This window comes from Acomys russatus, chromosome 6 (genome assembly GCF_903995435.1).
Source record: "Acomys russatus chromosome 6, mAcoRus1.1, whole genome shotgun sequence".
Lineage (NCBI taxonomy): Eukaryota > Metazoa > Chordata > Mammalia > Rodentia > Muridae > Acomys > Acomys russatus.
The window spans coordinates 35,064,736-35,088,449 of record NC_067142.1 but is presented as its reverse complement, the minus strand read 5'-3'; the positions used below and the strand labels follow the sequence as shown (position 1 = coordinate 35,088,449).

Sequence of the window (23,714 nt, the reverse complement as noted above, 5' to 3'; positions counted from 1 at the left end):
CACCTCATCGGACTCCAGTTGTTCGGCTGAGACATGCCCTGTCTCATTTTCCCATTGATGACTCACGGATCAGACCGGGTGAGGCCCCGGCTGCCAGGGCAGGGGGAAGAGTTGGTGGCAACAGCCCCTCCCTAGCCTCGCAGTGTGTCCTCGGGCCCAGCTGGGCAGTTTTCTCTCTCCCAGAGAGTCTGCTGGCACAGTGAAGGCCTGCCTCTGTCAACAAAGGGGCTTTTACCCTACTCAGCAGTCCAGCAAGCATTCCAAGGGTGAAGGCCTTTGCACCTTCCTGGAAATTCAGAGCAAAAGGGGCAGCCTTGAACCCAGAAAGCAGAATAACCCATTCCCTGATGGTAGAAGAGCACAACTCCCCTAAAAGGTCAGTCTTTTGAAATAGCCTGTCGTAGGAGCGCCAGACCTCTCTCTCCGGTGAGGGTTCTTGAGAACCCAGGGCTCTCAGAATTGTGGTAAATATCCGTTCTGTTGTAACAGTCTCTGCCTACACACGTGTGCCGTGCCTGGAGCCTGCTATGTGCCAAGTCCACAAGAGGGTCTAAGCCCCGCCCTCTGCCCTTGTCCCTCCCAAGCTGCCTATGCCCTTCTGCAGCACAGGGACCCTTCTCAGCTCCACTGAGGTCAACATTGAGCAGCAAGGAAATACTGCCTGGTGCTTGGAAGGCTTCCTGTGGTCAGCTTTCCTGGCACCTGCTGTTATTGGCTTGTCTCCCACTAAACTCTGGGCTCCTAGGGCAGAGACTGGATCTCCTTTTTGTCCCTCCATATCCATTGGAGGACAGAGCACTGGACCCAGAAGAGCCTTTATGTGGTCCCAAACCCATCTACTCATAAACCTTCCTCCCTTTCTGGGTACCTCATGCCTCATTTCTTTAAGCCCAAACCTTCATCACCAGCAATTCTTGGGCTTTGTGGGAATAGTCTATTTCATAAGGACCACCGGGAAGCTAACCCTTTTCCACTAAGAGCTACGCGGAGGCAGGAATGGCTACTTTCTCTCCATTCCAGACATATGAAAGTGCTTGACACTCCCCACCCACAGAAGACATCATCAGTTGATCACAGCACCCGGGCCTTGCTCTAGCATTGCTCTAGGTTGGTATGAAGGATGATGACCTTTGACCTGGTGGGATTAAGCTATCCACAGGGTGGTGGTACAGACTAATGAGATAATGAATGGGACCGTCATTGAATGTTCTTCTGTAAATCTTGTGCCTGTTTTCAACTGTGAGACGTAGTTCCCATCCCACATGGAAGAGACTTCTTCTGAGGACAGAGGGACACTGACAGGAGAGAGGGAAAATTTGATCAGAGAACAAGAGAAACATGAAGGAATGAAGCATGAGAAAAACAAAAAGGTTATTAAAGAGATGTCGAGTCATTGAGGAGTTCCCTCGGCCTCATTGTTCCTTCCAGAGAGACTCCCAAGCAGGCCACAGCTCTGCATCGGCTTATGCTGGGAAAGGTCACAGGGGTCACTCGGCAGCAAGTTCTGCATCTTCCCACGTAGAAGTGTCTCTTTTAGGCACTAAGGAGGACGTATGGTATTAATGTGTGCATCTGCGTGGGTAAATAGCAGGGAGAGAAGCCCACACAGAAAGCAGACACACTTCCCAGGCTAGCAGGGGCCAAGAAACCCTGCACAGCAGAGGCAGCTACAGGACCGTGATGGTCTCCAGTCACGCCGAGGCCCTTCGTTCCTAAGGCCAATGAGGCCATGTCCTCTAAGGGTACAGTGCCTGCACCCTCAAGTTACATGTTTCAGACTGCCTGTAGGCTGGAGAAGTAAAGAGATATTCCAAAGCTCTAGGTGTCCTGTAGTTAAAAGAATTTCACACAGCAGACAGTGTGGTTACTGCCCATATATTGGGCATCTTCATTTCTGGAAATAGGCATGAAATGGTAATGGCCAAACCCTTACCCCACCCCCACCACCTCCAGGCCCAACACCAAAGTGAGGAGAGGGCAACAGAGGTGAGGGAAGAAGTGTGCAAAGAGAGGGTTTAGATGGGTGGGTGGGTGGGGTCCCAAAAGGACCTAAGCAGCAAGAGACACCCCTCCCCCAGGCACAGGCCTCCAGCCCAGCAGATCCCCCTCCACAAGCTGAGTGCAGCGACTGTCCTAAGGTAGGGTGGTCATCTTCTGGACGCCAGGCTGGCATCCTGAGTTCTGAGGCCCTGGCTTAGCATGCCCCTCCTTTAGGCATGTCTCAAAGCCAGGGGCCAATGAGCAGTCTGCAGAACCCAGAACCGAGGGCAGGGCCAGTGGGAGGGGCCTTGATGCCAGGGAAGCCCCAAGTGGTCCAGATGAGGCCAGGCCGGTGGCTCGAAGGCCTGAGCTGGGGGTAGCAGTCTCGGCGGCGTCTAGAGGCTGAAGCTTCATCCTCAGCCCCTCATTGGCCTCTGCTCTCCGCCTCTGGACGGCTGGCTCCTTCCATGATCGTACCCCTCTTCCACACATTGATAGCTTCTGCCTCCTCACATGTAGTCAGGCCCCAACCAACCAAGGTGGACAGAGAAGCTGCAGAGAGAGAGAACAGTGGTTAAGACAACTGATTTACTAGAAACTATGAGCCTTCCCAGCCTTTTCTACACCAGAACAAACCAGAAAATAATGTGGCTACTGCTGTTACCCACAGGGAAATAGGTTCCTGGACATGCCACAGACACTACAATCTGGTCTGGGGCCTTCTTTCTATAACAGGCTGTAGTTTTTGCATATGCAAACCTCCCATATTCTTTTTTTTTTTTTTTTTCCCTCGAGACAGAGTCTCTCTGTATTAGCGTTGACTGTCTTGAACTTGCTTTGTAGACCAGGCTGACCTCGAACTCACATCGATCTGCCTGCCTCTGCCTCCCGAGCGCTGGGATTAAAGGCGTGCGCCGCCGCCACCGCCACCACCACCTGGCAAACTGCCCGTATTCTTGACATCGTCTCTGTATTGCCTTTAATACCTAACACAATGTAATGTGTTAGATAAATAGTCGTCACACTATATTGTTTGGGAAATAGTAACAAGAAAAAAGGTCTGCAAATGTTCGGGTGACACTTTTTCCCCCCCAACCATTTCTGACCAGAGATTGACTGAATCCGCAGAGGAGGAAGCGGTGGATACAGAGGGCTGAAAACACACTGTGGCCAGTGGAAACTGTCTCCTCAAGCCCCACGCTGAGACCTAAGGGATCAAGGTGGAGCCATTCTTGGCCCAGTAAGGTTTCCTTTATAGCAGCTTCACTACAATGGGGTGGTGATGGGGGGGTTTGGGGCGCAGTAAACAGGTGTCTCAAAGGGGCTAGAGCACAGGCTGGCCCCCAGGCTCACCTGAACTCCGCCTGCTGGAACAAAGAAGATGGAAGGGGAGGTGGATGATCCTGAGGGAGGTGTAACTAGGTCCAGGGGGACAAAAGCTAAACTTCCATTGGAGACCATAAGGCCAGAATTATATAAAGCCCTCCTTGACCCAGCTCCAGTTCCCATGGGGAGGGAGTGGTATCTGGGGAAGAGGGCACAAGGCTAAGTGCCACGGCTTCTAGGTTCTATTCCTGGTCCCTCCCTTGAGACACTCTAACCACAAACTAACCCCCCACCACCACCTTTCAACCAGCTGCCTTACCGCTCAAGGAGGATTAAGACATCACAAATGATAATTCGTGGCCCCATCCTGTTCCTAACCACCCTCTGGCCCAGCAGGCCTTAGCCAGCACTCATAGATAGGCCAGTCCCACCATCCCACATCTCTTGACTCGCCCAATTAGCCCTGGAACCCCAAAGCCACTATAAAGAATGAGTTTTGGAGTGGTTGGCTCAGCCTAGCCTTCCAGTGAGGTCCCACGTGGGGAGCTAGGCCACCATCGATAACTACAAGACAGTGAGTCTTCACCTCTGCCCAACATGCATCTATTCTGAAAGAGTCATGGAACGTGGGAGCCCTATGATGAATACTGGCTGACCACTGCCTCTTGTTCACCTAATCTTTGAAGACACCTATCCCACCAGAGCTCTCCCTCCCAGCATCCGTCTTCCTCTCAGACACATTAAGGACCCTCCTGCCTGGTACCCTAGAGAAAAAGCCAGCTCTGATCACTTGGCCAAGGGCCCAGGCTTCCCAAACACATTCTTTCTCGGGATCCTACCCTCTCAGTCCCAGCAACCTTCCCTAGGACTGTACATCTTTGGGTTGGAAAACAAAGCCCTTGGTTTTCTGTAAAGAGAGGAGGAAGGAGAAGAGAGAGGGTTCAGCGCCCTGGGGCTTACCTGACATGTCCTCTAGGCACGGAGGTGAGGGCATGTCGATAAAATGATATGCCTCGTGGTTTAGGACACGAGGGTCCCAGTCCCAAGACTCTGCCGGGCCCGCACAGTCTGGATGGCCTGTTGATTCTTGAACTTGACCAGGCCCAGGGTGATCTGAGCGTTCCAGCCGGGGTCTTCGAGGGGGCAGCGGAAGTCGATCTCACCCCCGCCCTCGGTCACTAGCGTGAAGTAGATGTGGCGCCCGGTGCTCTCCACGCACTCCACGGCTTTGATGCGGGCAAAGCTCAGCTCCTTGGGCCGGCCGCCCGTGCCCTTGGCCTCGAAGAGCTGCAGCCCGCGCTCGGTGAGCACGCAGCGCTTCCGCTTCCACAGCTGCAGCAGCCCGCCGCTGCGCTTCTCCAGCACGCCCTCCTTCAGCACGGTCGCCGCCGCCGTCATGGGCGCCCCGAGGTCCCCACAGCGTTGGAGGTTGCGGCGGGCACGGCGATCTTGGCTCTACGGATCCGGCTTCTCGCACCCTGGGCTGGCTGGCCTTGCTCCCTGTCCAGCCGAGGCTGCAGCCCGGGGCGCCTGGCGGACAGCGGCGTTCGGGAGACGCCTGCGGATGCTACTCGCCCGCCGCCTGCTCCGGACCCTGCGCACCGCTCCGACCGCCCGGAGCCGGTCCCCGGAGCCCTGCGCCTCTCCGCCCGCACGCCCGCTCCCCTGGGCTCTGTCTGCGCGCTGGGCGGCTGCTGGCGGGATGTGTCCTTACATGTTCTGCTGCTCGCCTTCTGCGCCGCCCGCCCGCCGCGCATTCCTGCCCCGCTGGCCCTCCCCTCTGCGCCGCGCACCCGCCCGGACAGGGCCCCGAGGGGCGGGGCCGCAGCGGGGCTCCAACACCCACCGCCAGCTCCGACCCGGGAGGGGGCTGCTTACTCAATAGCCAGGCCTCTGGCCTGCAGGCTGCCCCTTCTTAAAACACCATCTCCCGCCCGCCACCCCTGCCCCCGGGACATAGGAGGAGAAGGGGGGGGGGGGAACAGAAGAGGAGAAGTGGGGGGAGGGTAGAGGAGCGTCTCCTAGAGGAGCAAAGTCGCGGCTAGCCAGGGATTGGGCCTGCCTGGCGATAGCGCAGTGGCACCATGGAACAGTGGGTGTCAAACACCCCCTGGCTGCTTCTCAGACCGTGGAAACCCTTGTCTGCCAGCCTCTGCCAAAAGCTAGTGTCGAGTGCCTCCACCATCACCAGGTGTATCTCTGTTGGGCTCAAAGGAGGCTGGCCACTGCTTGGACAACCTATTCTCCCACATTCACCCGCGTCTTTTAGGGTAGGCATTAGGAAATAGTCCGTATAAAGTGGGGAGAGACAAATCTTGACCAGAGTGGGAAGTAAAGACACGTGCTGTGGGTTTGGGGTGTCCCACAGCTCTCACCAAGCACTTGGAGGTGACGGGTGCTCACTCGGAGGGCCAGCCATGCCAAGTGTAATTACTCCTCTGCAGATTCTACACCAGAGAATGGGCTTCTTTCTGGCCCTAAATTGAAGGGAGACAGACTTTTCTCGGTTAACTTCGAACCTCTCTCCCTTGATTGCAGTGTCTCTCCTACCTGGCCAAAGGCTCTAACCTTTTGTACTTTCATCTATCAAATGGGATAACTAGTCTACCCTGTGTCAAGTAAGTTAGCAACCATTTGTGAGAGACCCAGGACAGACCTGGCAACTCAGTTACCCATCTCTTCCTACTGTGTCTTCCTTTAGAGAAGGTTCTCAGAGCCTGAGAAAGATGGCTCTCCCTCTCTGCCAACTCCTCCGGGCCAAAGTTTCTTAAACACCTATTCAGGGACATGTGAATAATAAATGTTCTGGGACTAATGACACATAATAGTGACAGAAAGAAGACCAAGATGTACTCGTGTTTCTGTCCTCAGTGAGGAGGAACTAACGGGCACAGGGAGGATCCAGTTGTGTCCCTCCCCTGCAGAACCAAGCCAGTTGTGGAGGGAAGCAACTATCAGCCTCCACCTATATCCCTGCATGTGTGTGTCTCCCCTCCCTCTGTCCTTCTCCCTCTCTTTCAGCTCTCACCTCCCAGAATACCACTTTAGGAGAGAGAACAGCAGTGCCTTAGGGACCCCTGTCTGCCAGCCATACTGTGGCTTTTTCCCCCCACAATCTTCTTTCAGGGTCTCCTAAGTTGACCAACCTGGCAGAATCCTGCCCTGACACAACCTTCTCTCCTTTAGGAAATGGGTGGTGGCCAGGAGGAGGGGTGGGGGTGTCTCCATCCCACCCCATCTCTAACACTTCCTTTCTCTTTCACTCATGCTTGCTATAGCTACCGGATCTTCCTCAAGACAGAATTTACAGCGCCCTCTCCCATGCTTTAAATTCCCATGAGAGAACAGATAATATTGTTTTGCTCACTTTTTCTCATGAGGAGAGAGAGGGGGGAGGAGGAAGAGAGAGAGAGAGAGAGAGAGAGAGAACTCAAACAACTAAACAACTTAAATGGGATCCTGCAGCTTTGTAAATGTGTGTAGAATATCAATCCATGATGTCTCACAGGGCCCGGAATCTGCTGGTGACATCACACAGCCGCTCCATAAACACTGAGCCCTTTTAATGCATGACATGGCCACCCACACTTCTTACTTACTGGCTGGAGGCCTGGAGGCTTCTAGACAGTGGAAGGAGGAAGGGGGAAGGGCAGCAGCAACATTGGGTAGGAAGGGAGTGGGCGAGGGGCATAGGAGGAAGTCAGTCGGCCATATTCTACTGCTGGGAGGACCTCAGACTACCAACATAGGGCTCCCCATACGACCACATCGGACTAATGGCCAGAGTCAGGCCTTGAAATGCAGGAATGTGTTTGCATAGCTTCCTGGGGTTAGGAAAAAGAACTCAGTTCCCCCAGGGTTGGCATCCTCACTGGAAGCCCCACCTGAGGGACACTCAGGTCCAGGGTGGATTAGTTAAATATTAGGAGGTACAGGGCACACCTCACCGTCGGGGTTCCCAGTGCTTCCCCAGGATTGGGAACTACTGTGTGCCCTGCTCGGGTCACTGACTAGGGGAAACGTTGAGTCCCTGGATTCTGATTGGACTCTTCGTTGACTTGTTGACTTCACATGGGACAGATGGACAGACTGTCCCCTGTAGCAACCCAGAGCTGCCACCTCTCTTTGCCTGTACCAAAGAGAAAGCTGATCTGCCTTGTCAGGCAAGCTGAGTCCAGCTGTTTGGGGCTGACTCAAAATGTCCCAGAGGAGGGGGCAGGGTGTCAGCTGAGAACACCACCAACCCCACCCCCACCCACCCCCTGCTAGTGAATGTCCCAATTCTGCACACTGTCAGGGAAGGAAAGGATCACATTGAGAGGAAAGCCAAAGCTGGGTCTAGAGTGGCAAAAAAGCAAGTAGACAACAAAAACCCATATCTGGCTTTATGTTTATAATCATTTATTTATTCTTATTTAATGTGCATTGGCGTTTTGCCTGCATATAGGTCTGTGTTACAGGCAGCGACAGACAATTGTGAGCTGCCATGTGGGTGCTGGGAATTGAACCTGGGTCCTCTGGAAGTGCAGCCAATTCTCTTGACAGCTGAGCCACCTCTCCAGCCCCCATAGTTGGTTTTTAAAATAATTTTATTTATATTTCATGTGCGTGTATGCTTGTGGACATATGTGAGAGTGCCCATGGAAGCGGAAGAGGGAGTTGCATTCCCTGGGACTGGAGTTCCAGACAGGAATCACCCGTCTGACATGGGAGCTGGGAAACAAACTCAGGTCCTCTGAAAGAACACAAGTGTTCTTCAGTGTTGAGCATCTTCTCCAGCCCCAGAACTATTGTTTTATACACTACTTGCTCGAGTAAGTTAAGTCAGGGAATAATTCATTGCCAGACAAAGCAATAGCAGGAAAGATCATTTTATCAACAATACAGCATGGACAGTGTGGCAGAGCAAAGCCCACCTGTAATAACTGCAAATAAAAACAAAAGGATAAAACAAAAATAAGGTTGTGGCGGTGGCAGCCCACGCCTTTAATCCCAGCACTGAGGAAGTAGAAAAGTAGAGGCAAGCAGATCTCTGAGTTTGAGGCCAACCTGGTTTACGGAACGAGTTCCGGGACAGGCAGAGCTTTGTGAAGAGACCCTGTCCTGGGGGCTGGGGAGGGAAGGATCAAGGTTGGACTGCTTGGATATATGAGACATGCCTAAAAAGTAAAATTTAAACAATCCTTCAAAAATGAAATATATATTAACACTAAAAAATTTAAACTAGCCAGGTGTGGTGGTGCATGCCTTTAATCCCAGCACTGGGGAGGCAGAAGCAGGCAGATCGTTGTGAGTTCTAAGCCAGCCTGGTCTACAAAGTGAGTCCAGGACACCCTGTCTTGAAAAACAAAAAACAAAAAAGAGTAAACTAAGCCAGGCATAACAATATACACCAATAATCCCAACACTCCAGAGGCAGGAGGGCTGCCACAAGTTTGAGAGTAGCCTGATCTATAGAAAGTTCCAGGTTAGGTTGGGCCACATAGTAGGACCCTGTCTCAAAAAGGAAAAAAAAATTTTAACTACATAAAGAGATGAAACTTCTTTGCTTAGAATCCACAAGAATAGGCCAGGTGTGGTGGCACATGTCTTTAATCCCAGCACTCGGGAGGCAGAGGCAGGCGGATCGCTGTGAGTTCGAGGCCAGCCTGGTCTATAAAGTGAGATAGAATAGCCAAGGCTACACAGAGAAACCCTGTCTCAAAAACCAAAAGAAAAGAAAAGGAAAGAAAGAACAAAAGAAAGAAAGAAAGGCATCCACAAGAGTTAGGAGTAGCTAGTGCTGCCCACAAGGCCCTCCAGGTCTGCTGTTAGACCAGCTCTAGCTTTCAGACCTTGCTCCTCATGACCTTTGCACTTTGCATTCTGACTGAAGGACCACCCCCCACATGATCACCTGCTTCTTCTTTGCCTCCCTCAAGTATTAGTTCCAGGTCTACCTTCTCAGTGAGGTTTTTTCCCCCAACACCCTGCTTCAAGCTTCCACCCACTCCCCACAGACACACCGCGTCTCCTCGCCGCTTCATCTCTGCGTCACGCTGTTCAGCTCTATATTTCCTATTTATCTGTTGTTTTTCCTGTACCAGAATGTAGGCTTTATACCAACAAGAGTTTGATATTTTCTTCACCCTCACAGCTCCAGCTCACAGTATGGCCTCAGTAAACGTTTTTTTTGTTTGTTTGGTTTGGTTTTGGTTTTTTTGTTTTTGTTTTTTTGGTTTTTTATTTTTTGGGTTTTGTTTTCTTGTTTTGTTTGTTTGTTTGTTTGTTTTTTGAGACAGGGTTTTTCTGTGTGGCCCCAGCTGTCCTGGAACTCACTCTGTAGACCAGGCTGGCCTTGAACTCATAGAGATCTGCCGGCCTCTGCCTCCTGAGTGCTGGGATTAAAAGCATGCGCCACCACCTCCAGTCCAGCTTCGGTAAACATTTACTGATGAGTAGGAAAAATGGCAAAATACAGCTCAAAAACTGGGAGGTAAAACAGGCTGCTGCTGAACGCTAACGGACTAATTAAACAAGGCCTAAATATATCACCTAAAATAGTAACAACCTAGTCCTAGCAATTGATATCTGTGGTCCCAGCACACAGGAGGCTGAGGCAGGAGAATCGACAGCATCAACCAAGTTGAGCTGTACAGTGAGTTCAAGACTTGCCTGGGCTACGTAGTGACATTGTGTCTTATGAAGCCAAAACAAAGGCAGGCCAGATGATGCCGAGGTAAGGGTACTTGCTATCAAACTGGGCTACCTGGGTTTGATCCCTCACTGTACACATGGCGGAAAGAGAGGACCGACTCCTCCGAGTGGTCCTCTGACCACGTGCAGCACAGCATTTACACACCTCCCTCACTCCCCTCACAAAATAAGCAAACACACAAATGTAAAGATTAAAGGCCAAAGCTCAACCGCTAACAGTCCCTCTGAGAAAAGATGAGGTGGGATAGTATTTCTTTTCCTTGAGCTATTCATCACCATCGTCATATTGCACTTGAGGTCTTCAGTCCTCTGCCACACTGCTTTCTTTACAAATCTAGTTAAGAGCTGAACACATCAACTCTTACATGGCTAAAAATAATGAGTTTGAGCAGCCGGGCGTGGTGGCGCACGCCTTTAATCCCAGCACTCAGGAGGCAGAGGCAGGCGGATCGCTGTGAGTTCGAGGCCGGCCTGGCCTACAAAGTGAGTCCAGGATGGCCAAGGCTACACAGAGAAACCCTGTCTCGAGGAAAAAAAAAACAAAAAAAGTTTGAGCTGGGCGGTGGTGGCGCACACCTTTAGTCCCAGCACTCGGGAGGCAGAGGCAGGTGGATCGCTGTGCGTTTCCTGATTCACCAGGGATCCCTGATGTGTCACCAATATAACCATGGGCGTGCTGATGCTTGTCCTTTGCTTTTCTTTTTTAGTTTTTGGAGACACAGTCTCCCTCTAGAGCCCAAGCTGGCCTCCTGCCTCAGCTGCCCTAGTCCTGGGACTGCAAACGTGTGCCTCCACATCCAGTTTACATAGAAATCTCTCTCAGTGAAATCAAAAACTCAGGGCTGGCTCAAGAGCAGAGTTGATTTCAAATGCATTAGTAGAGGTTGCTGTCTCGGGGCACGTGTTGGCTTTGGGGGGTGGGGGCGCGGTGCAGCAGAGTCTTCCAATGGGGAGTATCAGTATCACACCAGACAGCCTGACATCCCCCACCCCACCCCACCCCTACCAGCCTCAGGAAACATAAAGAGGCAGTTTCCCCCCTCTGGACCTTGGGTACCCAGCCCCTGGGCACTGGAAGGCTTACTCGGCTGCTAGGGACAGATGCTGATGGTTCAGTAGGGTTGCTATGGGACGAGAGAACGTGCCTTTCTAGAAGCCTGTGTATTATACATTGTTGATATGATTTCATAAACTTCAGGTAGCCAGGGTTTAGAGTAATGGTTCTCAAGATGTCCAGGACCAACGACATCAGAAAAACAAATTCCAGGCTCCGTCCTAGACCCACTGAGTCAAAACGAACCCTGAATGCCTGCTGTAGGGAAAGGAGCCACTGTACACTCAAAGAACTGCAGCAGCTCAGCAGCACTCGTCAGTCACATCTCAGATCACACCCCCATTTCTCATTACAAAGCGAAAGCTGTCCAGCTCTATTTTGCATAATTAATAACAATTTCCAAGAAAGCAGACTTGGCTCACAGGACCTCAGGAACTCCCCATATTGTTGATCCTTCCTCAGCCGGTTCCTTGTTCCTACATCAGAAACAGGTAGCTCACTTAGGTGGAAGTAGGAGTCCACCCATAGCCCGGCCCCACCCTGCCCCTCTCTCTGTGTTCACCCACCAATTCACCAGTCTCTCTCTGTTTTCCTCTCTTATCCCAGAGGATCTTTGCCCCCCAGACTTCTGACCCTCTTGCTCCCCTTTGGTGTGCAGTTTTTGTTGTTGTTGTTGTTTAGGGCTTTGGGGTTTCCTCGGATCTCTGTTTTGTTGTTGTGTTTTGTTTTGTTTTGTTTTGCTTTTTTAAACTGGCCCAAGTTTCAAGTCCCTAATGACTTGAATTTTATGGGCACTATTGCAACAGACCTCAAGTGGGCAGCAACCGTGGAGCTGACCAGCCCGGGCATGCTCCCGGGGCCTGTCTCTCTAGCTGGAAATCCCCTCCCACGCTCAGCCCTTTAATCACTTTCCAACCCAATAACTTTCCTGATTCACCACGGATCCCTTTCGTCTTGAGAGCGCCCACTGCCCCTCTCTGATGGGCTGAGTCTGGGCTTGAAGGCATTTGATCCCAGCTTGGGTCTGACTGAGACTGGATTTGTAGGCTCCGGATTCACGTTGGGGCCTGCAGAATTTTCCCCTTTCCCATGCCATCTTGGTATCTGGATGCCCATGCAGCAGAAGCGAAAAGGTTGCCCCAGAATGGCCCTCCGGGACACTGGACCACAAAGTAGAGCTATTACCAGAAAAGGCTGAGGCTCAAAACAACTAGTAGCTTTCCCAGCCGGCCAGCTGCACGACTCTCGACGTAGCAGTCATTTTCTGTTTCTTAGTTTTCTCCTTTAATAACAACAAAGTGCTTTGAATCACAGTGCCTTAAACCGTAGTCCCAACCCTGTGTGGGGTTGTATAACTGAATGTGGGGGTTGTGAAAAATTTGGTAAGATTATAAGGTTTCTGAGCACGCAGTGATCAAAAGCGAACTCAAAATCAAACACAATACGAATCTGTAGTGTATTTGGCATCGCGTGACCATGGTGTATCTAATAACTTCATTACAGCCATGGTCCCGACTCATGAGCTTCTCACTGCGCATGCGTCGTGCAACGTTACTTGTTGGCTGAAGCACTTTGACTTAGGCCTTGAGACTATTAAATGCTGTGAATTGCAGGTTTCTGTTTTTTGTTTTTTGTTTTTTGTTTTTTTTTAACTACACATGAAAATATTTTTGGCTCACCAGGCAGTGATGGTGCACTTAATCTCAGGCCCTGGGAGGCAGAAGCAGGCAGATCACTGAGGTCGAGCCCAGCTGTGTCTACAGAGTGAGTTCCAGTATAGCCAGGGCTACAAGGAGAAACTCTTGCTTAAAAAAAAAAAAAAGAAAGAAAGAAAGAAAAAGAAAAAAAGTTTTCGGCTCCTTTCACTACAAAGATGGTAGCTTAATCATAGAAAATAAAGGCTTTTAAGCATTTTTCTGCCAACAATTCTGAGCATGTAGGTTTTTACCTAGTATATCAACGGATGGTATTGTGTTAGACTGTTTAAATTTAATTCAAACTGGGCTGGTAGGGGGTGGGGGGATGGAGGTGGGGGTGTGGGGATGGGGACAGACACAAGTGTGCCACATTATACTTATGGAAGTCAGAGAACAAGTATTTTTACCCAATGAGCCATCTCACCAGCCAGGAATGTTTGAATTTTAGAGTTACTGCCTGAGTTGCTGGCTTGAATTTCATTTTTTAAAAATTCCTTTTTAATAAAAGATCAGTCAATGCATTTTTGGTTTGGGATTAGAATTCCCAACAATTTCTAAAATGGCCCTAAATATCCTTCTATTACTTTGGATTACATGTTTATATGAAGTGAATAGCCTTAATGATTCTAATAGCCAAATACTAGCCAATTCTGAAATATGTTGACTCTGCTCTGTGCCCTTCGTATCAAATATTCAGCCAAGACTTAATTCCTTATGTAAAAACAAACAAGCACGCCCATCTCAAGAGTATGCAAATTTGTTCTCACAGTTAATAAATAATATGCATATCAAAGAATAGTTTAAAATCAATTAATGGTTTATCAGTGACTATCTGATGTGCACATGTAATTTACACATCTATATGCCTGTGACTGTATAAAAATTTCTCAGGTGTAAGTGGTCTGTGGTGTGAACAGGATAAGGAACCCTCTCGTAAATCCGGGTAACACATTCACGCACTGCTCAGTGACAGGGGCATTCTGAAACATGTTGGTAAGTGAGCTTGTCCTGCGCGAGCATCGCAGAGTCTGCACGCTGAGGCCTGGATACTGTATTGTATACGTCAGTTGCTGAGCCTGGCCCCTTGAAAGGATCAAGAGCTGAAGCAAACACAAGACGCAAGAGGCTGCTTCTGGCAAAACAGTGCACTATTTTTACAAGAATGTTTGTCTTTCAACATACATCAAAGAAGAAAAAATGGGCTCTAAGATGCCGTTTAAAGAATGGCACACAATAGCGTAGTAAACACACAAGCCAGCAACACGGTTTTTTATTGCCATTCTCAAGACCGTGTCCTGTGCATCTGCAATATTCCTGTGAGAATAGAAGGCTTGTTTCCACCGGCATTGCCGCAAACTTGTGACAACAACAAAACCAGGTGACAGAAAGTTTAAGCTTTATTATAGACTTAATGAGATCATCATTATTACCATCATCATCTGTGGCCTAACACCGACTGACACATTGTCTTGTGGCATGTGTCTGTACTTAAGTACCTTTTTAAAACTGAAAACATTCAAAAGATGACAATATCTTTCCTCCACCTTCCTGGTCCCCAGGCCTAGGGAAGACAATCAATTTAATCCTGGGTCCTGCCAGCCATTTGCCTTTGCTTTGTGTACATTTGCGTGCAGAATAGTAATACGTAGCAAGCTCACTGGTGGTGTGGGATTGATGGAAGGATCTGTAAGTTGCCATCCAGCTCTGGCAGTCTCTGTACTTGATGATGCCTCTCCCTCTCTTTCTGGAGAGCTGCCCTTCACAGGCGGGTCCTAAGCTACAGGCATGGGGAACGGAGCATGGAGGGGGGAAATGGCAGGGGAAAGGTGTGTCAGCAGTGAGTCTTTCCAGATGAGGGGCTTATCAACTTTTTTCCTGCCTCTAATTTTAAGATGTTTCATGACAAAAATTGTGAATGTTCCTGTCACTTTGGTAATAGGGACGTTCCCAGGTTCTATGATCAGGTAGGGAGGTTGGCTGTGAGGTGTCCAGTCTGAGAACAGGGTCAAGAAGAGATTAACAGAGCTGGGCGGTGGTGGCACACGCCTTTAATCCCAGCACTCGGGAGGCAGTCAGGTGGATCGCTGTGAGTTCGAGGCTAGCCTGGTCTACAAAGGGAGTACAGGTCAGCCAAGGCTATACAGAGAAACCTTGTCTTGGAAAAACAAAACAAAACAAGAAGAGATGAACAGGGGGCTGGAGAGATGGCTCAGCAGTTGGGAGCACTGGCTGCTCTTCCAGAGGTCCTGAGTTCAAGTCCCAGCAACCACATGGTGACTCAGAACCATCTGTAATGGAATCTGAATCCTTCTTCTGTTATTCATGAAAACAGAGCACTCATAGACATAAAATAAATAAATTAGTAGTAGTAGTGGAGGAGGAGGAACAGGAAGATGAGGAAGAAGAAGATGAAGAAGAAGAGGGAGGGGAGGAAGAGGAGGAGGAGGACAGCTGGCTGGGGAGTTCAGGAGAGGAAGTCAGAGCATGCCTTGCAGGATCACTGAAGGTCCTTTGAGTCAGGCTCTGGCTAAGGTATAGAGAAATGAAATCTAAATTCCCTTCATGGAATTGGCAAAACAAGAGAGATGCAGTTCATAGGTGCAGGGACACACGCCCCTCTACCTCAGCAAGGTGACCCCTCTTGAAGAGACACCCTGATTTAAAAAAAAAAAAAAAAAAAAACAGCTTTCTGACAGTCACAGACACATGATTCTTAGGACTGAACACTTGGCCCGTCTGAGGTGACAGCTGACAAGGTAAACACAAGGCCAGGATGGGCTCCTCATGCTGCTACACTGAGGAACGCTCTCTGACCCAACAGTTTGCCCAAGCAAAGGCTACAGTGCTCCCACCACAGGCCCCGCTCAGAGAGCAAAGAAGGCCCTGCTCACTCTGACACAGTGAGGACAGGTTCCATCTTGTACTTGTCCCCATCCTCTGTGCAAGGGAAAAGGGGACATAAACGTTCCCATGGTGGCTCTTTAACAGTTGTGTGTGTGTGTGTGTGCATGTGCAAGCGTATATCCATGGCTGTGTGAGGCATGTGTGCAGGCATGCATGTATATGTATGCATGTGGAAGCCAAAAGTCAACCTGGTGTCGCTCCTCAGGGGTCTTTCACCGGTTAGGCTAGGCTAGCTCCCTAGTGAACACCAGGTATTTGCCTATCTCTACCTCCCCAGTGCGGATACTGTAAAGACACCCTCCCATGCCTGTGCTTTTGTGTGATTACCGGGAATCGAACTCAGGTCTTCTTGCTTGCTCAGCAAGTGATTTGCTAACTGAGCTATCTCCCCAGCTCCACTTTTTCTAAAGAGTTTTAAACAACCTGTAATCCCAACCCTTGGGAGGCGGAGGCAAGAAAGACTGTGAGTTTAAGGATAGATGGCCTTGACTACACAGCAAAGCTTTGCCTCAAAAAGAAAGAACAAACAGTCTGTACAAAACTGGGTATAGAAACGTGCACAGGTGATCTCAGCTACCCTGGAGGCTGAGGCAGGAGGATTGTGAGTTTCAGGCCAGATTGGGCAACATAACAAAACTCTGTCTCAAGCAAGCAAACAAGCAAGCTGACAAAGAGTTTAGTACAGAACTGATATGAGTCATTTTGATCTCGGCTTAAATGCCAGAGCAAGTACACGGCCACATCTAACTTAAAGGGAAGAGGAAATATGTACCCTTACCATGCTCTCTGAAGATTGGCAGATATCTGTGAACCAAAGGACTATGGGATTGGTGGGTGATCCTGGGAGGTAGGATCTTGGGAGCTCCATGTTTATACCTATTATAGGCAACAGCAAGGTCTGGACACCAGCCTACAGCCTTGAACACTCCAACGATGTCAGTCCAAGGTCAACAGTGTGGCAGTGTAGAAGGCTCAGGGGCAGACACTTCAGACTAGGCACAAGGGCTTGTCCAGACGTGCAAAGTGCCCACTAAGATCTTCAGTTGGGATAATCTACTTCCTGAATTTTCAAGGCCTTTGGGGCGAGTCTTCCTAAGCTCATAAACAAAGAACATCAGAGATGGGTGGGTCCCCCTGGAGCCTGGCTGCTCCGGTGTGGTCTCTGGATCCGCAACATCAGCACCACCTTCCCCTGGGAGCTTGTGAGAGACATCCGGTCTCAGGCCCCACCCAAAACTACTGAACTAGAATCTGTGTTTTACAAGATTCCCCGGGAGATGTGTATGCACATCAGAGCCTGGGAAGCACCTCCCCAGCACTAATTTAGGCCAGCATTTTCATTTCACAAATGAGGCGCTGACACCCAGAGGGGAGGAGGCTGGCCCAAAGTCACACAGCTGGTTCCAATCCTGGCTCCACCGCTTGCCAGTGACTTTGAGTAAGTCGCTTAAAAATGCGCAGACTCTCACTTTCCTCTTCTATAATAAAGGGAGCCGCACTCAGCTCCAAGTGACTGTGCATGCATCGGATAGGACAGCATCCAAATCAGGTTTCGTGAACACTCACTGCTACTATAGTCCCAGCTCACAGCTCTCAGCCCCATTCCCTTCCCCCTCCCAATACATGACAGCTTCTCCACAGACAGTACTGCAGTATAGGATAAGTCCCAGGCCAGCAGGTTCCCTGCAGATCCTGCTCTGCCATCCGTCCTTGAACTAATTCCCAAACTGTTCCCTGGTGACTGGCTTTAGTTTGGTCATTCATAAACGGTTTGACCCCTGTCTCCTGCGGCCCTTGAAGGGTCTTTGATCTTTGCATAGTCTGTAGTACGAGAATAAGCCACAAACGGCAAATTTATGTTTCCAAACTACCCAAAAGAAAGAGGCAAAGTTAGGGAAGTCTAGCTATAGGTCTTTCCTAGTATGGTTCTGCCTTGACACATTCAAGTATCTCAAGTGCCTCGGTGTCTGCCGCCCCCCCCTCCCCGACACACACACACACACACCATTCTTGTTCTAAGGTTTGAATCCAAGGCCTCACACATGCTAGGTAAGTGCTCTATCACTGAGCTATACTCTCAGGCCCTGAAAACTCCTCTTTCTTCCTCAAATAATAAAATGAACTGCTCAAGGCTTTTAGTGCCTCTTGTGGGGGTGAGGTTAAAGAGGAGCTGAGTCAGACTCAGCTGTTTTCAAATCTTTGCAGGCTGCCAGGTGGGAGCTCTGGTCTCATTTGCTCTAGAGAACAAATACAGAAAGGTCACAGAAGTCCCTTCCAGTCATTGCAACTGACTGGAGGCAGTTCCACACGCTCTGGTGACCAATAGTCCTCAGGCACGTGAGCTGTAGGATAGAGGGCTTCCTTGCTGCAAGGCTGGCTAGGCTGGAGTAGTTTTTATCTGCTCCAGCCCTGGCTGACTATGTGTTAGCATCGTTTTTTAAGACGCTTTTCAAATACAGATTCTCAGGCCCCACCCCAACCTGATCAGAATCTATAGGGTGGATCTGGGATCCATTTTAAAAGCACCCCTCCACACCCCCACAATGGTTCTCATGACAGGAGTGAGTGTTTGGAGGCAGGACCAGGGACTGGAAAAAGGGAGTCAGAGACATCCAGTGACTGGTTCCCCAAGGCCATTGCTCTGTTTCTCAAACTACCCCCACCCTTCCCAGGATCTAAGAATCTGGAGACTGGCTTCACTGGGTTTCTGTTCTTTGAAAAGCATTACTCAGCTGGGCGCAGTGACCCACACCTTTGATCCCAGCACTCAGGAGGCAGAAGCAAGTGGACCGCTGTGAGTTCGAGGTCAGCCTGGTTTACAAAGTGAGTCCAGGACAGCCAAGGCTACACAGAGAAGCCCTGTCTTGAGAAAAAAAGAAAGAAAGAAAAGAAAGAGAGAAAAAAGAAAAGCATTACTCTTGATTTGAGGATTACTTAAATACCCAATAGCAGATATCACACACACACACACACACACACACACACACACACACACACACACACACACACACACGAGCCTTTTTTTTTTAAAGCAAGATTGGCCTTAAATTCACTTTCGTCCTGCCTCAACCTCCAGACACATTTCCCCCTCATCTCTGCAAACTGGCTACCTCTGGAAGCCAACCTCTCCTCAAAGGGGCATGCCTTCCGTCAGAACAGGCAGCTTTCTCCCATTCTACCCTAAAGGCCCAGGGAACTCCCGCAACTGGGCCTCCTTCTTAACCCTAAGGGCATCCTGGACCACACCCGGGTCTCAATGGATACAAAGGGTTCTGCCTATTTTTCTCTTTTGAGTCATTCTCCTGCTCTGCAGGTCACTATTGAGCAGCTTTTCCGGGGAAATGCTATCCTTGAAGATTAGATGCCTGCGCAGAAGCAAAGGGTCCTCAACGCCCGCAGCAAAAAGGGAGGATATAACAAAAATAAAATAAAATAACAAAAAAGAAATTAAAATAGGGTGTGGCTGTCTTTTTGCCTTGACCTCACAGCGCCACCTGGTGTCTACCGGAACATAGCAAGCATGGCGCTTGCGGATACCTGAGGTTCTCCACGGTCCACTCATTACAGCCTTCCGTTGGTATCAGGGCTTTACAGTGTGCATGCTGTCCCTTCTGCACTGCGTGACTGTGGGAAGGTCAGTGGGGAACAGCGAGATGGAGTACCAGGGCCTGCCTGATGGAACTGTGCTGGCCGAGACCCGCCCTCGCAGCCGGCAGAGGGCAGCCTGTCTCTATCTTTGAACCCCAAAGTCACCCATCATGATACTTTGTGAGCCCCGCCCAGGGTAGGAGGGTCCAATTTTGTTTATGGAATTAACCACTGTATTCTGGGCACAAACCTCCCTGAGAACCTCCTATAGGTCTTGAGCCCCTTTTGGGAGCTGTCAGTGCCACCTAGGACAGGCATTCTTTGATTTCCAGCTGTTGGGCAGGTGTTGCCTTACACTTTGTTATGCTCTGCACCATTGGTGTGGGCCCCATGAGGAGCATTGCTGGCTGACTATCTGACAAATCTGAGCATAAAACTATTGTTTCAGTTCTACTCACTGTTTTGAAAGTCAGTGTGGCCGGGCAGTGGTGGCTCATGCCTTTAATCCCAGCACTTGGGAGGCAGAGGCAGGCAGATCTCTGTGAGTTTGAGGCCAGCCTAGTCAACAAAGTGAGTTCCAGAACAGCCAGAGCTGTTACAGAGAAACTCTGTCTTGAAAAAAAAAAGTCTGTGTGGGCATATTTTCATGGGCACAGCCCAGCTCTGGGCTATGACAGGTATGCCTATACAACCCTCCAGATAAGCCTACCTCCCAAGTCTGGTCTTCCGTGTACCTGGCTGTGGGTCATAACAGAAAAGTAGACTGCTAGCTGCTCCCCACCCCCTCAGCTCCAACCCCACCCACTTCCCAGAAGTGAGATTTCTGGAGTTGATGCAGAAGTTCCTCTGGCTGGGTTCTCTCTTCACAAGGGGCTTTCCGAGCTGAAGTGCTGAGCACTTTGGGACCTCACTGAACCTCTCAATAGCCAAGTCCACAAAATCCCCACGTCCTGGGGCGGGATGGAGTGCAAACAGGGCAAGGCAGTGGCATTTGGTCCTTTGGTTCCCTTAGAACTGATTCTACAAAATAAGGAGACCTTAGAAAACTCAGAAGTGATTCTACTTTCATTTCTTTTCACCAGGCCTTGCTGAGATTATTTTGGTCCAATCCGGTCCTGGTTCCAAGGTGTGGCAGGGCCCCATAGACCGAAGACGAGGAAACCAGAGTTTGGTTCTAAACTGCTTTATTGACCAGATGAGAAAACAGCTTCAACAGCCCATGCCTACAGCCTTTGCATTGAACAGTTGTGGACAGCATTGTCCTTTCAAGTCCCTGGGAGCATCAAAGCCCAGCCCCTTCCCTTCCCTCCCTCTGCTCCTGTGACCTTGGGGCCTGGAAAGGTAGCTAGTGAAGGTCCCTAGAAAAAGGTGGGGTGAAAGAAGCAGGGCCTGGGTTGGAGGAGAGTGAGGACGGGAGGCAGAAGGAAAGGGTGTTGCCTGAAGACAGGCCTCCTCTGCTTTCTTTTGCATTAAAGGAACAACCAGGAGTGGCTAGAACGTAGCACTACCCTGGACTATGCTGGGACAGAGAAGCTGTGCACCCCAGCCACCAGACCTCAAGTTAGAACCAGAACTGACCACTCCAAGATGTGGACCACTGATAAATGCAAATGCTTGTTCACCGTCTCCTCTTGCCCATCAGACAGGGAACTTAAATGCCTAAGGAGGTCAGGCAACCTCTAAACTTTGGGGTCCTCTAACCTGGATTGTTCTCCATTCCGAAGTGGGAAGATACTACTAGTTCCATATTCAAAGGCAAGAGGCCAGAGAAAGAGCCCCATGGCCCGCCACCTTGTCTGTCCCTCTCTGCCTCCCGTGGGGACCCACCCCTGGACTGAGATGCCTTGGGTTTATTCTGAAGGGTACCAAGAAGCTCAGCTTCTGACCCGGAGGAGACTCTCTGGGATCCAATATGCCGCAGCCTTCCCTAGCCCAATTCTGGTCCTGCCTCTCTCCTGCAGATCTGCTGTGTTGCTCCTCTGAGCTCCAAAGACGCAGGCTCGGGTGTCCTGGTCAGTAGAGGGTGGACTTTCAGCCTAGAAACAGAGGTCTGTAGGGCTGAAGTGTGGGGACAGGGACCTGGTCTCTTGAGAGGGGTGGCTAGACAGATGTCTCCTAAAGGTGGTGGTATCAAATGGCAGGCAGGAAGAAGCCCTTAGTGGGGTAGGAGCTCAGGCAGACCCCTGAACCAGACGAAGCCAGATGCCCAAGTCCTAATCATTAGTGACAGGCAGCAGCAGGGCTGAGTGAGGGGGAGGATCTTGGAGGTGTCCAAGGCTTCTGGGAATGGACTGATGGTGAAAAGCTCAGGAACAGGCAGGGTATGCAGGCAGCAGCGGCCTCACTCTGAGTGGACCAAGGCGCCAGCTCCTTGTCCAAAGCCAAAACCTTTGGGCCCAAAGTTTTTAGCATAGCATCCTGCAGAGAGATGAGAAGGGTAAGGATGTATTCCTGTCTCCATAGCAACTCCTCCCACTACTCCTTGTGTGTGGTGTCTGGAGAAGGAGAGCTCACCAATGGCCACCTCCCCATTTCCATTGCACTGCTAGCCCCAACAGTGCGGAGGACCCATTTCCTCTTCATTGCAACGAGAGGATAAATCATTTGCTGAAAAGCACTGTACAGGTATTAGGATCCTAGGCTCCACCCTTATCCCTGCCCTGTGTTCCATCCGACTCTGGCCAGGCCCTCCCATCTGTGCCGTAAGGGAACACTCTGTCTGCCTCTTGGATCGGAAGGCAAGGAACTGGTTCATTTAGCGGCTGCACAGTCAGCTGGTCCCCCGCCTCCTCCAGCCTTCTGATATTCAAGGAGAAGCAGAGCTACGCACCTTTGCAGTAGATCTCACCATCCTTGTCCGCCAGGGTGGTCGACTCAAGGCCTTTGCCACATTTGGCACATCGGAAGCAGGACTTATGCCAGGACTAAGTAAGAAAGGAAATGGTTAACATCACTGCCAGTGACTAAGGTACTCCACTCTGGCCCACCAGTAGCTTGCCATAGGGTAAGTCGGGTACGGTAGGGAAGGTGCCAGGAAAATGTGGCCCAGATGCAGAGGGAGCAGGCAGGGACCAAGTACACACTAGTGGTGTGCCACCATGAAGTGTTCACATGGCTCCCTGCTTAGTAGCTCTAGCTGTACCATTGTTGGGGGATGGTCTGATGTATTTTGATGCTCATTACTGCTTGCTGTCTGACCCACCTTTTGCTTAATAAAACGCCATCCCACCTGGACAGGGAAGGAGATAGGTGGGGCTATATAGGGGTAATAGGACAAAAGGTAGATTATTGAATCTACTCCTCAATTTAAGGCCTTAATTGTTACTCACAAATAGGGTTAATTTTGATTAATTGATATAAAAATTTGTATATTGATACAAAATAAGTTTAATTTTAATACATTAAAATGAAATTCGAATTTAACATTATCTTCACACATTATATTTCTACTCTAATATGAAGTATTGTACATGTACATCTCAGCTAACACATAGTTTATTTCCAATAGTCTGATAATGTTATTGTAAATTTTTTTTTTGGTTTTTCGAGACAGGGTTTCTCTGTGTAGCCTTGGCCATCCTCGACTCACTTTGTAGACCAGGCTGGCCTCGAACTCACAGCGATCCGCCTGCCTCTGCCTCCCGAGTGCTGGGATTAAAGGCGTGCGCCACCACGCCCGGCCGTGTTATTGTAAATTATTTAAGAGAGTTAAGTAATACAAGTCAACTATTGATCAATTCATGGTCATGTCAAGTATAAAAATATACACGCTAGGTTTAACAGATGATTCTATAGATATTTGTGGTAAAAAAGTTAGATAAAGTCTTCAAAAACCTACAAAAAGTGACATTAAAATGTTTTTATTGTTTTAAAAATTCTTTGACAATAAAACAAGTTAATTCCTGACAACACTCTGCCTACCTCAAAAAAGATGATAAACATTAAAGAACCTCCTTATAAAAATGGCGTTAAGTGTGACAAAACAGCCACTGGACAAAAATGTCCTTGTTTCTCCCACAAACAAAACTCTACCTAAAAATGGACAAGGTTATTAAATACAGACAGTTAACAGCCAAATTCTGCCAAAACAAAGTAAACAAATCCTCAATGGTTCCTATTTCACAAATATATCTATCAAATATACTGGGCCAGAAGGCTGAAGATGATGCTCCAATGTTATAAAATTTTAAATGTATCTGTTTAGACAAAAAACTGTGTCATTTTTTCATTTTAAAAACTGCTAACCTACACTTCACTTTTACTCAAATAGTTAAATGTATTCTTTCTCAACTCTCAGATGGGGTTAAAGACCAAATAGTTAATTTTAAAATTAAGCTTAGTTGTTTTAAAAGTTAAAAAGATACTTTTAAGTCTAGATAAATACCTTCAGGTTGATAGACTTGAGCTTTAATAGATGTTGATTTAGGTTCAAAACTTTAGATTTACCAAGATAAAATAGATAATATTTT

At 49.3% G+C, this 23,714-nt stretch overlaps 2 protein-coding genes across 3 annotated transcripts in view; both read right to left on the bottom strand.

The window, feature by feature from the left end:
• Positions 1–1,612: 1,612 nt before the first annotated feature.
• Phlda3 (pleckstrin homology like domain family A member 3) lies at positions 1,613–5,110 on the bottom strand. Its single transcript, XM_051147478.1, has 2 exons — positions 4,267–5,110; positions 1,613–2,532 (listed from the first exon to the last, which is right to left on the bottom strand). Exon 1 carries the CDS (start codon positions 4,702–4,704, stop codon positions 4,327–4,329), a length of 378 nt encoding a protein of 125 aa, XP_051003435.1. The 5' UTR covers positions 4,705–5,110; the 3' UTR covers positions 1,613–2,532; positions 4,267–4,326.
• A 16,171-nt stretch (positions 5,111–21,281) lies between these two features.
• The window catches only part of Csrp1 (cysteine and glycine rich protein 1), a 35,732-nt gene continuing 33,299 nt past the window's right edge, over positions 21,282–23,714 (bottom strand). For both annotated transcript variants that reach the window (XM_051147476.1, XM_051147475.1), the window contains exons 5-6: positions 22,076–22,169; positions 21,282–21,663 (exon numbers count right to left, since the gene is read on the bottom strand). In XM_051147476.1, the coding sequence (XP_051003433.1) occupies positions 21,587–21,663; positions 22,076–22,169 (171 nt within the window). In that variant the 3' untranslated portion in view covers positions 21,282–21,586. The remainder of the gene's footprint in view (positions 21,664–22,075; positions 22,170–23,714) is intronic.